The sequence below is a fragment of the Solanum verrucosum genome, unplaced genomic scaffold (assembly GCF_900185275.1).
Source record: "Solanum verrucosum unplaced genomic scaffold, falcon-dt-bn FXZP01000303.1, whole genome shotgun sequence".
NCBI lineage: Eukaryota > Viridiplantae > Streptophyta > Magnoliopsida > Solanales > Solanaceae > Solanum > Solanum verrucosum.
In genome coordinates this window covers 1,320,226-1,333,336 of record NW_026019911.1, presented here as the reverse complement: position 1 = coordinate 1,333,336, position 13,111 = coordinate 1,320,226, and the positions used below count along the sequence as shown (strand labels likewise).

The window sequence follows — 13,111 nt, the reverse complement described above, 5'->3', positions numbered from 1 at the left end:
ACGTCCCTAAAACTGCATTTAGGACTCGTTACGGCCACTATGAGTCCTAGTGATGTCTTTTTGGTTGACTAACGCCCCTGCCGCGTTCATGGACTTGATGACTAGGGTGTTTAGGCCGTACTTGGATTCGTTTGTCATAGTCTTCATAGATGATATTCTAGTATACTCGCGGAGCGGGAGGAGCATGAGCAGCATTTGAGGATAGTGCTCCAGATTTGAGAGGCCAGCGACTTTATGCAAGTTCTCAAAGTGCGAGTTTTGGCTTGAGTTCGTATCATTCTTGGGGCACGTGGTGTCTGCGTATGGCATTATGGTAGATCCCGCTAAGATTGAGGCGATTCGTGATTGGGCCTGGCCCACTTTTGTGACTGAGATTCATAGCTTCATCGGATTCGTAGCCATCAGTTTGAGGATGAGGACGCAGTGGCACTTCGAGATCGAGTTTTGGGGAGGTGACACTGGCCTGGCTACCTTAGATTTAGATTGGGTTTTAAGATTTGGTGATCGACTTTGTGTTCCAAGAGTTGGGGTCTGATTCAGATGATTCTTACCGAGGTCCATGACTCTAAATATTCTATTCATCCGGGCATAGCAAAGATGTATCGGGACCTGAGACAACACTACTGGTGGAGCGGCATGAGGAGAGATATTGTGGATTATTTATCGAGTTGCTTGAGTTATTAGCAGGTTAAGGCCGAGCATTTGAGGCCTCGTGGCGAGCTTCAGAGATTATCCATTCCTGAGTGGAAATCGGAGAGGTTCACCATGGATTTGATTGTACGATTACCACGCACTTCCCGTGGTCTTGATAATATTTGGGTCATCGTGGATCGATTGACCAAGTCAGCACACTTAATTCCTGTCCATACTTCGTATAGTGCTGAGAGCTCAGCCCGTATCTACATTCGAGAGGTGGTTCGTCTTCATGGTGTGCCTGTTTCCATCATCTCAGACCGAGGCCCACAGTTCACATCTAGCTTTTGGAGGACCTTCCAGGATGAGTTGGGTACCCGTGTTGACCTTAGCACAGCTTTCCACCCGCAGACTGATGGTCAGTCGGAGCGCATGATTCAGGTTCTTGAGGACATGTTGCGGGCTTGTGTTATGGATTTTGGGGGTCAATGGGACCAGTATTTGCCTTTGGCAGAGTTTGCGTACAACAAAAGCTACCACTCGAGTATTCACATGGCCCCATTCAAGGCCTTATATGGTAGGTGTTGTCGTTCTCCAGTTGGTTGGTTTGAGTCTACAGAGCGCAGGCCGCGTGGTACAGACTTGGTGCGAGATGCTTTAGATCATGTGAGAGTGATTCAGGATAGGCTCATGACAGCCTCTGTAGACATCAGAGTTATGCAGACCGTAGGCGTCGACCGTTGAAATTTAGTGTTGGTGATAGTGTATTCCACCGTGTCTCCCATGAAGGATGTAATGAGATTTGGGAGGCGGGGCAAGCTTAGCCCCATGTATATAGGCCCTTTTGAGATATTGAGGACAGTTGGGGAGGTCGCATATAGGTTACCTTTTCCCCCGGCCTTTTCAACTATTCACCCAGTTTTTCATGTTTCGATGTTGTGCCGGTATGTTCCAGATGAGTCCCATGTGATTCAGTATGATGCAGTTGACTTGGATGACAGCTTGAGATACATTGAGGAGCCAGTTGCTATTTTGACCAGAGATGTCAGACGGTTGCGTTCCAGAGCCATTCCTGTGGTTAAGGTCCATTGGAGACATCGTCCAGTTGAGGAGGCTACCTTGGAGACCGAGCATGAGATGCTGGCACAGTTCCCCGGCTTATTTGAGCCTTCAGGTACTTCTTCACTCTTACTTTCGCGGAAGAAAGTTCTTTTAGTAGTGGATATTGTAATGACCCTCCAGGTCATTTTTAAATTAAAGCATTCATTCCATCGTTTAGAGCGTGAGCTTAGAAACGCGAGGGGAGGCTTCGTATGAGGTAAGGAATCAAATTGAGCTACTGCTAGAGTGATTTTCGGAATGAATTTTTGTTGAACTTTGAAAGGTTAGATCTTGATCATCTTAGGTCCGTTTTGAGTCATTCTTGAGGCTAACTTGTAAAGTTTTTTGCAAGGATCGTCGTGGTATAATCTGTTTGGGTTGGAAGGGTCTCTTTTTTCCATAATTAGCGATTAGGGCAACGGACGTCCCTAAAACTGCATTTAGGACTCATTACGACCACTACGAATTCCTAGTGATGTCTTTTGGGTTGACTAACGCCCCTGCCGCGTTCATGGACTTGATGACTAGGGTGTTTAGGCCGTACTTGGATTCGTTTGTCATAGTCTTCATAGATGACATTCTAGTATACTCGCGGAGCCGGGAGGAGCATGAGCAACATTTTAGGATAGTGCTCCAGACTTTAAGAGGCCAACGACTTTATGTCAAATTTTGAAAGTTCGAGTTTTGGCTTGAGTCCGTAGCATTCTTGGGGCACGTGGTGTCTAAGGATGGCAATATGGTAGATCCCTCTAAGATTGAGGCCATTCGTGATTGGGCCAGGCCCACCTCTGTGACTGAGATTCGTAGCTTCGTCGGATTGGCAGGTTACTACAGGCGTATTGTTGTGGGATTTTCAACTATAGCAGCTCCTTTGACTCGGTTGACTCGCCAGGATGTTTCGTTTGTGTGGTCGGAGGAGTGTGAGAGGAGCTTTCTGAGGCTTAAAGAGTTGCTTACCACCACTCCTATATTGACTCTTCCACTTGAGGACGAGGGGTTTACTGTTTATTGTGACGCATCCGGCATTGGTTTGGGTTGTGCACTGATGCGGCAGGGCTGTGTTATTGCTTATGCGTCGAAGCAGCTTAAGTCACACAAGCGCAACTACCCCACTCATAACTTAGAGTAGGCGGCGATAGTTTTTGCACTTAAGATTTGGAGGCATTACATGTATGGAGTTCGATGCGAGATCTATACTAATCATAGGAGCCTTCAGTACATTATGAGCCAGAGGGATCTTAATTCGAGACAGCGCCGTTGGATTGAGCTCCTGAAGGACTATGACCTCTCTATTCTCTACCATCCGGGCAAGGAGAATGTAGTAGAGGACGCCTTGAGTCGGAAGGCAGTGAGTATGGGTAGTCTAGCCTTTCATTCTACTACGGAGCGACCATTAGCTTTTGACATCCAGTCCTTAGCTAACCGCATGATATGGCTTGATATCTCTGATTCCCTGTGTGTACTAGCTTATGTGAATGCTTAGTCATCTCTGCTGGATCAGATTCACAGCCATCAGTTTGTCGATGAGGACTTAATGGCACTTCGAAATCGAGTTTTGGGAGGTGACACTAGCCTGGCTACCTTAGATTTAGATGGGATTTTAAGATTTGGTGATCGACTTTGTGTTCCAAGAGTTGGGGGTCTGATTCAGATGACTCTTACCGAGGCCCATGACTCCAAATATTCTGTTCATCTGGGCACAGCAAAGATGTATCGGGACTTGAGACAGCACTACTGGTGGAGCGGCATGAGGAGAGATATTGTGGATTATGTATCGCGTTGCTTGAGTAGTCAGTAGGTTAAGGCCGAGCATTTAAGGCCTGATGGCGAGCTTCAGAGATTACCCATTCCTGAGTGGAAATGGGAGAGGATCAGCATGGACTTCGTTGTAGGATTACCCCACACTTCCCGTGGTCTTGATAGTATTTGGGTCATCTTGGATCGATTAACCAAGTCAGCACACTTCATTCCTATCCATACTTCCTACAGTGCTAAGAAGTTAGCCCGTATCTACATTCGAGAGGTGGTTCGTCTTCATGGTGTGCCTGTTTCCATCATCTCAGACCGAGGCCCACAGTTCACAATTAGCTTCTAGAGGACCTTCCAGGATGAGTTGGGTACCCGTGTTGACCTTAGCACAGCTTTCCACCCGCAGACTGATGGTTAGTCGGAGCGCACGATTCAGGTTCTTGAGGACATGTTACGGGCTTGTGTTATGGATTTTGGGGGTTAGTGGGACTAGTATTTGCCTTTGGCAGAGTTTGCATACAACAACAGCTACCACTCAAGTATTCAGATGGCCCCATTCGAGGCCTTATATGGTAGGCGTTGTCGCTCTCCAGTTGGTTGGTTTGGGTCTACAGAGCCCAGGCAGCGCGGTACAGACTTGATGCGAGAGGCTTTAGATCATGTGAGGGTGATTCAGGATAGGCTCAAGACAGCCCAGAGTAGACATCAGAGTTATGCAGACCGTAGGCATCGACCCTTTGAAATTTGCTATTGGTGATAGAGTATTCCTCTGTGTGTCGCCCATTAAGGGTGTAATGAGATTTGGGAGGCGGGGCAAGCTTAGCCCAAGGTATATAGGTCATTTTGAGATATTGAGGACAGTTGGGGAGGTCGCATATGAGTTAGCTTTCCCCCCGGCCTTTTCAGCTATTCACCCAGTTTTTCATGTTTCGATGTTGCACCGGTATGTTCCAGATGAGTCCCATGTGATTCAGTATGATGCAGTTGACTTGGATGACAGTTTGAGATACATTGAGGAGCCAGTTGCTAGTTTGGCCAGAGATGTCAGACGGTTGCGTACCAGAGCCATTCCTATGGTTTAGGTCCATTGGAGACATCATCCAGTTGAGGAGGCTACCTGGGAGACCGAGAATGAGATTCGGGCGCAGTTCCCCGGCTTATTTAAGCCTTCAGGTACTTCTTGACTTTTACTTTCGCGGACGAAAGATCATTTAGTAGTGGATATTGTAATGACCCTCCAGGTCATTTTTAAATTAAAGCATTCATTCCATCGTTTAGAGCATTCCTGTAGTGACGCCAAGTCATTTATGACTTGCTGGCACTGACTGTTCGGTCGCCTGGTCGTTCGTTTGGGTTTTATTCCCGTTTCCCTATTTTGGAGATTTTATAACTTGAAAAGTTGACTTCGGTCATAAATTCAGGTAAAAGACCTCAGAATAAAATTTTGACGTTTCCATCAGCTTCAAAATGGCAAATTTGGCTAGTAGCATGGTCAACACGAGTATCGAGCCAATCGGTACGAGTTTAGGGCCATTTGACCTTTTTGCCCTTACAATTTGGCCTATAGTTGACTTTGGTCAACCTTCTTGGAAGACGTGCTCAGATGTAAATTCTGACAGCTAGGTTAGCTTTGGAATATCGATTTTGGTCTAGAACGACCCTTTGTTCACTTCCCGAGGCTTTAGATGCCCGTTGTGGGATCTGGCTCAAAACAATACTGGGTGTGGGACCCACTTTTCATCGGAAAATCTACAATGGAAATTCCGTTTTGAGTCATTCTTAAGGCTTACTTGTAGAGTTTTTCGCAAGAATCGTCGTGGTATAATCTGTTTGGGTTGGAAGGGTCTCGTTTTTCCAGAATTTGGTGATCAAGGGACTGCCAAGTCGTAAGTTAAGACTTATTAATGATTTTAATTGTTGGGGTTGATTTGCTATGTTCTAGGCATCTTTTTGTGCTAAATTTTCGGGTATTAGTTTAGTAGGGTATTTGGGACGTTTCCACGGATTCGTTTTTGGGATTCCAATTTTGGGTCCCACAACCCGTTTTAGACCCAATTTTGGGTCCGTCTCCAAAAAATATAATTTTAGTGTCAACATATTCGTAATGAGGAGGTGATTAACCTTTTGATAGTGGGGAAGCATTTGGAGACCATTCGGAGGGGAAAAGCTCTGGTACCGTTAGTTGGAGCACGCGTGATCGGCTTTCAGGTAGGCTATGGCTTTCCCCTCGTGAGATTGAGCATGTTTAGGCAATTTTTTATTGATTTGCTTGAGTATGGAGGTGTTTGGGTGTCGAGCATGCTAAATTTCTATAATTCCTGCCTTAGACCTTATTGTGGGAAATTGTTGGATTATGAAAACATGACTCTTGAAATTATTGAACATCCATACCTTCTGGTGTATATGATAATATTGATTTGAAGTATGTTTGGCCTTAGTCTAGGCTTAGACTAGTGTTGCCATAGAGTTGCGAGGTTTCGAATGTCGTTGGGCAGTAGAACTTTTTTCGATGTCGTTTCGAACGGTCAGCTCCTTGTAGACTGATATAGCAGACTTGAGTCTGATAGTCTGAGCCTTAGCTAGGCGGTAACTCAGCTTATGACCTTGTATCCATAATGCCCTGCTTTTCTATCGGCTACAGATACCTGGTTATAGTCCGTGGTCTAGCTTACTCACTATTGGATACTTCCTCAGTGATTTGGGGTATATGAGGGTCGGACAGAAATGATTATTTACGGTAATCGGTTTGGTGATATTTCCCGCGACGTATGGTTGGATATTGATTCTTAGCTATAGTACCCGTTTAGATTCTATGGTCCGGCTTACTTATGTCCAGGCTTAGCTATAGTACCCGATTAGAGTCCGTGGTCCAGCTTACCTGTGATCTGATTTTGGCTACAGTACCCAGATCGAGTCGGTGGTCCAGCTCATCCGTGCCCGACCTTTGGCTACAGCACCCAGTTCGAGTCCGTGGTCCAGCCCATATAGGTTGACTCATTAGCTATAGTACCCGGTTCGAGTCCGTGGTCCAACTTGCACGTGGTGCATTCCCAATTCCTTCCTGAATCTTCAATTTAGTCTTTGATTACTCTCATCTGTAGGTTGAGGTTTTGATACCAGGTTGGAGATGTTCCGATTAAAGTCCGGGACGTAATGAGATCTTGGAATATAATTAGGAATGGTTCAGTTAAAGTCCGGAAATTGGTAATATTGTCATAGACCTTCTAGCTCCATTCTTTTACTTCAACTGCGGTGCATCTGCCGGGCTTATGGGGGTCCGTGCAGGTCGTTTCTTTTATTGTCCACGAGCGTACCCATCGGGTTTATGGGAGCCCGGCGGAGTTAGTTAGATTCCTTGTCTTTGTTGCCTCTACGCTTGTGTACATACCCACATTTACTACTTTTTTGCCCTTGATTGTGACCCTTTATTCGCATTTCAGATTACTTTTGCTTATCTGGCTCAGTCAGCCTGATGCCTACTGGTTACCTGTTGTTTTGGTACTCATACTACACTCTACGTCTATTTTCGTGATGCAGGTCCGAGTGCTAGCTACTGACGTTGATTCGAGCCAGCTGCAGTCGTGATCATTGCAAGGGTGAGCACACAACGTCCTGGATTTGCCCGTCTCCTTCTGTACTTACTTTTGCTTGTCTTTTGCCTTTTTAGACAGCTTGTTTCTGTAGTCCACTTTTAGGACTTGTACTTTTGTTAGCAGCTCTGTACTTGTGACTTCCAGGTTTTGGGAGGAATTCATTTTGTGTATATATGTCTAGTCGCTTCCGCCCGTTCATTGCATGTTCTTGTTATATTTATTACTATTTTAGGTTGATTGGTTGGTTTTCTACCCTAACATCCCATTACTTCAAGTTCCGGGATATGGGTCGGCTTGCCTACTGGTGGGTTATATAGTAGGCGCGATCATGACCTGAGAAATTGGGTCGTGACAGCAATAGTGTGAATTCAATCCCCTGCAATGAACTTTAACTCAATGGACCACTTCCAGAAAGAACAAATGGAGAAAGAGGAAAAGTAGGAGCACAAAATCCACAAGCATGTGTAATCTCTAAAACTAACCACCTCTTTCGGTCACGTGCAACAAGTTCATAAAACATCACAGATAGACTCAAGGCAGCATCATTACCAAGAAGAAGAGCCAAATCAGCAGGAAGAACAGTGGCAAACTCAAAAAAAACAAGAATAACAAAAACAATACAAACAATGAGGTCCTGATGAGAATTGAGCTTTGTCGATGACTTTCTTAGATGCAACAGCAACTTAGCTCTCCGGTAAACATGGATGAATGTTAGTGAGGAGAAAGAGTGCGGGCTAGGACTCCACTTTATTTTTCAAAAGAAAAGCATCTGTTAGGCTTTTACTTCTATTTTGGGGTTAGGTCCTTGACTAACAACATATTTCAAACATACTTAGTCCATGTCATTCTCAAGTAGCTATAGAAGAATGACTTCATCAGCAAAGAAACAACTCTTGACAAGCCTAACCCAGCTGAAGATTGGACTGTTGTATTGCCTCATCGTGGAAAATAGAAAATAAATTCTCATAAAGTTATCATTCACGAACGGCAAAAACAAGAACAACTGTGGACTCCAGCAGATATTGAGACCAATCCAGAGAGAGAATCTAAATTGATGCAGAAAATACAAACCTGCATTAGGAAACTCGAGAGCTCTTCCTTCTAGTTGACATTTTTGGATCAATTACAAACCCCTGAAATATTTGATAGGTTTCTAAAAGTTGTGGGCTCAGAAGGAAAGATGCAGATGGTAATATATGGAATTGGTAGCATAGAATCGTATGAGCCTCCTAGATTACAGCTTAGTCTTGCAATCTTAATGAAACGAATGTTTAGCTGGATTGGGGAGGTAGAGATATTTGATCCCCTGATCTCTCTGGCAGAATCTAGGGTGTTGACAGCTCTCGGTTGTTTTGTCCTAACAGTCAATGAACAGGGTCGATGACAAGCTTTAAGACCTACAATGTTCTTCATGCCACATTATTATGCTGAACTATATGAGAATCTTCTAGAGGCAAATTGGAGGCATGATCTATTGAGTAATATAACACTGTTTGGAAACAGTTTTGAGGCGTATGAGCAACACGTTTCAGAGTGCAAAAACCTTAGACTTGCTGATTCTAGGAAGCATATCCTAGCAATCAGGCAGTTTGTAAAAGAGCTTCCCATTGATTCTAGGAAGAATATCATAGCAATCAGGCAGTTTGTAAAAGAGCGTTCCATTGATCCTTTTTCAGTTGATCTATTTCGTACCTTTCATGGTTCAAGTTGCCATTTTTTCAACATTGATCCTCATTCAGATTTATGTGATGTTAAACCATGAACTCTTGTTTTCTGGATTGTACTCTTCATTAGAACTGAATATCAATTTTTTATAATGATTTAGGAAAATGTTCTCTCTTTAAAAAAAAAATACAAACAATGAGGAGAGACCTAACACACCTCAAGAACAGATGGATCAGGACAATTCCCAGAAATGTCACAGTCATACAGGTAAAAATATTATTACTCATAACTCTTATATTGATCTTGTTGAACCATATCTGCCAAACAGTCCAGGCAAAGAACTTTATTACTCAAGATCTGCAAAACAGTCCATGCAGTTCTTTATGTCTAGTAAAGCTGGTCATAATGCACCTGTATTTGAGAAGTACCAACAGAAAGCAAAGAACTTTATGTGTTCATGCCTTGCAAAGGATGACAGAAATACCCAGAAAACTCCTGCAGGTCTCATCTATATGCAAAGATGGAACAATATGTATTTTGTTACTAGTGCTGCATTCCTTGCCACTACTTATTCGGACTATTTGGCCTCTGCTGGCAAATACCTCAAGTGTTCTTCTGGTTCTGTTTCTCCGAATGAGCTTCTCTCATTCTCTAAGTCTCACATAAAGATTTTAACTTTGATAGAGTGCTACAAGCCTGTATTATCACGATTCATCATAAATTGAAGCATGGAACTAGCAATGTGTTCTTGGTGAACTAATCATCATGTTTGATGTTGTTCTAGGTGGACTACATTCTTGGTGACAACCTGAGAGCAACAAAATAGATAACTAATATACGGATCAAGACTACAATGATTATTAGACCAGTTGACAATAATATGATAAATTAACACAGTTTATAATTTCACTATACCAATTGAAAAACAACAACAACAACAACAACCAAAAGAAAAACATGATCACTTAGACTGTTTATGTGTACATGACGCGCAATTAACAGTTTGTCGATTAATCCATATTAAACAAGAAAGAGGAATTAGTTGATCTTGTGATCATATAAATGATAGGATTTACGCAATTAAAATAAAATTCAAAATTTTAATGAAATTTTCTCTAATCTTTCTTGTGTGAACACCTAGACCAAGTGATGATGGTTGTTGACAATCTTTAAGTGGATTATCAAGAACCTATTGCAAAAGAGGAAGAGTATTATAATTAAGAGAAACTAAGTTTTCATCTAAAAAAAGTATTTTTTTGTGAGCAACACAATTATTTCACATGCTCTGATTTTAAATTTGCATCAATATTAATTCCCAAAGACTCTACATATGTTGTATTCCTTCCTTCACTTTATCCGCTGTAATTTCTTCCATATCCATTTTTGCTTCCGATAATTTTCTCTCCATCACTTCGTTATTCTCTTTTGCTTCCTCTTTCGCTTCTAACAACTTTTTATCCATCGCTTCCATCTCTTTTTTTGCTTCATACATCTTCTCTGTCATCTCAATTTTCATAGCTGAGGTAGCTTTTTGAACTTCCATCTCAACCCTTGTATCAAAATCTCTTTTTTCAGCCTAAGATCGTTTATATACGGGGCCATATACTAAGCTAGGAGACGCTTCTTTTCCTAGAGTTCGGACAATTCCATGAGTGTCTGATCCCATTACTTGGGAGTACACGTGATTAGGAGCACTTCCAGGGACATTCAACTCAAGATACACCTCGACAAGATCATTCATTTGTTTCTTTTCGAAAGAAAGGTAAAGTAATGATAAGTTTTTTAAAAAAAACTGTAATAGAAAGAAAGTACCTATATATTTTTAAAGAGTAAGAGTTTACCATAACTTCACCAGCTATCTCATTTACTGGTTCTTTATTCGCTCTAATGTGAGTTTATTTGAATACCTCAATACGAGTTGGCTTTACACCATTATTCATCTTTGTCATATGTTTGAATAGTAAGAGATTGACATTAAGTATTCACGATAAGTTTTATTTAATATATAAATTATAGAAAAGAAATAGTGATTACTTCGTACATTGTCTATAATTTGAGAATGACTTTTTCTACCTGATGTGTGTGGCATAGTCAATTTTTTTCGACTTTCTTTGTTTCTCTCACTCTTTTCCTAGAAATTTGAACACAACAATATATAAGAGGACATGCGCAATCCTGAATATATAAAAGAAATAGCCAAGAAAAAATATAAAAAAGCAGCATAGTTGAGTTTCACAAAGTGCAATCAATTTCTATACAAGAACATTTTGTGCAAGTTGGCAAACTGGACATGTACAACAACATTATTTCTGCCATTTAGAAGAAAGGGACAAATCAGAAAGAACTTCTAATTGTTCTACAATAAGAAGTATAATCAGGGAAAACACGACTTCAATAATTTATGACAACTTTTATGAAATTCGCATTTAGTAGAACAAATGCAGAAATAGAAATCTAGCACATACCTTTGCTTCTTTTGAGCTCCAATAATGAACTAATGAACTCCACTGATTTTCTTCAACTCTATCTGGACAATGAGCTAAACGCTCAATATCAATCTTATGTGGGTCATATCCAATGGTTTTTGCTTCATGCTTTGATTCTTTCCATTTAGATCCAAATGACATCATCAGTATGCGTTTCATGTCATCAGTTGCGTCAGTATTTTCTTGTACATATATTTAATACACAACTCATTTATAAAATAAAATATAAAAACAAAAACATCTTAGTATATAGGTTTTGTGTATACTAAGAACCTTGATATGAGCCCATATTCTATCCTTGTACATACTAGGTACAAGCCTCCAATCTTTATGATTCAGTGGCGCTAAGATGCCATTCGTGCTAGCACACCAAGTTTTGAACTCAATCTAGTTCCTTCTGACCCAATAACTTGACCATGTTCATTCAATTCAATATGTAAATTTCCACCATCTTTCCCCCATCCCAAGTGCATCATAGTGAGACCCCTAGTTCGCTTAGATTGCTCTTCACTCTCATTAGAATCTATAAATAATCAAAGATAAAAAGAGGCAAATTTATTATTTATATAAACGTTACCTAACTACATTATCCTATGAAAGGAAGAATAAATATCATGAGATTTAATACCTGGAAGACTTTTTGTATCATGTGATTCATCTCTTTCATTTGGTGGCCAATTTTGGGCGGTTGAGGCATTGACATACTTCCGATTTGTTTTTTTTTGTTGCTTAGAATCTATAAATAATCAAAGATAAAAAGAGGCATATTTTTTATTTATATAAAAATTATCTAACTACGTTATAATATGAAAGGAAGAATAAATATCATGATATTTAATACTTGGAAGATTTTTTGTATAATGTGATTCATCTCATTCATTTTGTGGCCAATTTTGGGGCGGTTGAGGCATTGACATACTTCCGATTTGTTGTTTTTGTTGCTCAGAATCTATAAATAAACAAACATAAAAAGAGACAAATTAATTATTTATATAAAAATTATCTAACTACTTTATACTATGATGGAAAGAATAAATATCATGATATTTAATACTTGGAAGATTTTTTGTATCATGTGATTCATCTCTTTCATTTTGGGGCCAATTTTGGGGCGATAGAGGCATTGAAATACTTCCGATTTGTTGTTTTTGTTGCTCCGAAGAATCATATAAAAGCTCACCTTGACTAGAATTTCTCTGCCTTTTTCTTGCCATTTCAACGAAGTTCCTTAGCAGCTATGAATCCTGCCAAATTTAAAGTAGTTTCTACTATATAAAAGTATATAATAATATCTAACTATCATGTCAAATAGTAAGATAAATAAACATATGACATTTTAACAGTTGAATGAAGAGTAAAAACATCAAAGTCATTATTGTTCAAAAATCAATTGTACTGAAATAGTGATTATACTACTATAGTAATAAAAACTAAGATATGTTGTCATCTTCAACATATACTTCATTACTTTCCAAAGTTTCTGGCTCAATTTCTAATCTTGGTACTCCTTCTTTAACCCATTCAATGTCTTCTTTAGTTTCAAATGTTGTGTCATCCAATTGTTGTTCAGGCGACAACTCCATATGTCCTTCCTTATGCTCAATTGTTGGTGTGTCATCACCTAAATCATAAAAACCTCTTGGCTTAAGTTTAACAACCATTCGCCACTCCTTTTCCATAGGATGATCGACATAAAACACTTGTTGAGCTTGAGAAGAAAAGATGAATGGTTCATCTGATAACTGATGTCTTGAATAGAGTAGATGATTAAAATTCACAAGAGTAAATCCATAATCATCTTTCTCAATAAGCCCCTTGTTATTGTTCACCCATTTACATTTAAACAATACAAACTTGAGATTCTTGGAATAATATAACTCAATT

The 13,111-nt window shown here is 40.5% G+C and overlaps 1 protein-coding gene and 3 pseudogenes across 1 annotated transcript; 3 read left to right on the top strand and 1 right to left on the bottom strand.

The window, feature by feature from the left end:
• The first annotated feature begins 310 nt into the window (after positions 1 to 310).
• On the top strand, positions 311 to 6,829 carry LOC125822058 (uncharacterized; annotated as a pseudogene).
• Positions 6,830 to 7,915: 1,086 nt separating this feature from the next.
• LOC125821829 (protein SENSITIVITY TO RED LIGHT REDUCED 1-like) lies at positions 7,916 to 8,838 on the top strand (annotated as a pseudogene).
• Positions 8,839 to 8,968: 130 nt separating this feature from the next.
• On the top strand, positions 8,969 to 9,567 carry LOC125822047 (endoglucanase 6-like). Its single transcript, XM_049501425.1, has 2 exons — positions 8,969 to 9,439; positions 9,526 to 9,567. The coding sequence occupies exons 1-2, from the start codon at positions 8,969 to 8,971 to the stop codon at positions 9,565 to 9,567; spliced, it is 513 nt and encodes a 170-aa protein (XP_049357382.1).
• A 445-nt stretch (positions 9,568 to 10,012) lies between these two features.
• LOC125822037 (uncharacterized) lies at positions 10,013 to 12,858 on the bottom strand (annotated as a pseudogene).
• Between the last annotated feature and the right edge of the window lie 253 nt (positions 12,859 to 13,111).

Bases quoted from the DNA above. Each gene is read 5' to 3' on its own strand.
- LOC125822047 (XM_049501425.1), top strand. From the start codon at position 8,969: ATGGATCAGGACAATTCCCAGAAATGTCACAGTCATACAGGTAAAAAT. The intron at 9,440-9,525 runs GTATTATCACGA...ATGTTGTTCTAG, and splicing joins TGATAGAGTGCTACAAGCCT to GTGGACTACATTCTTGGTGA.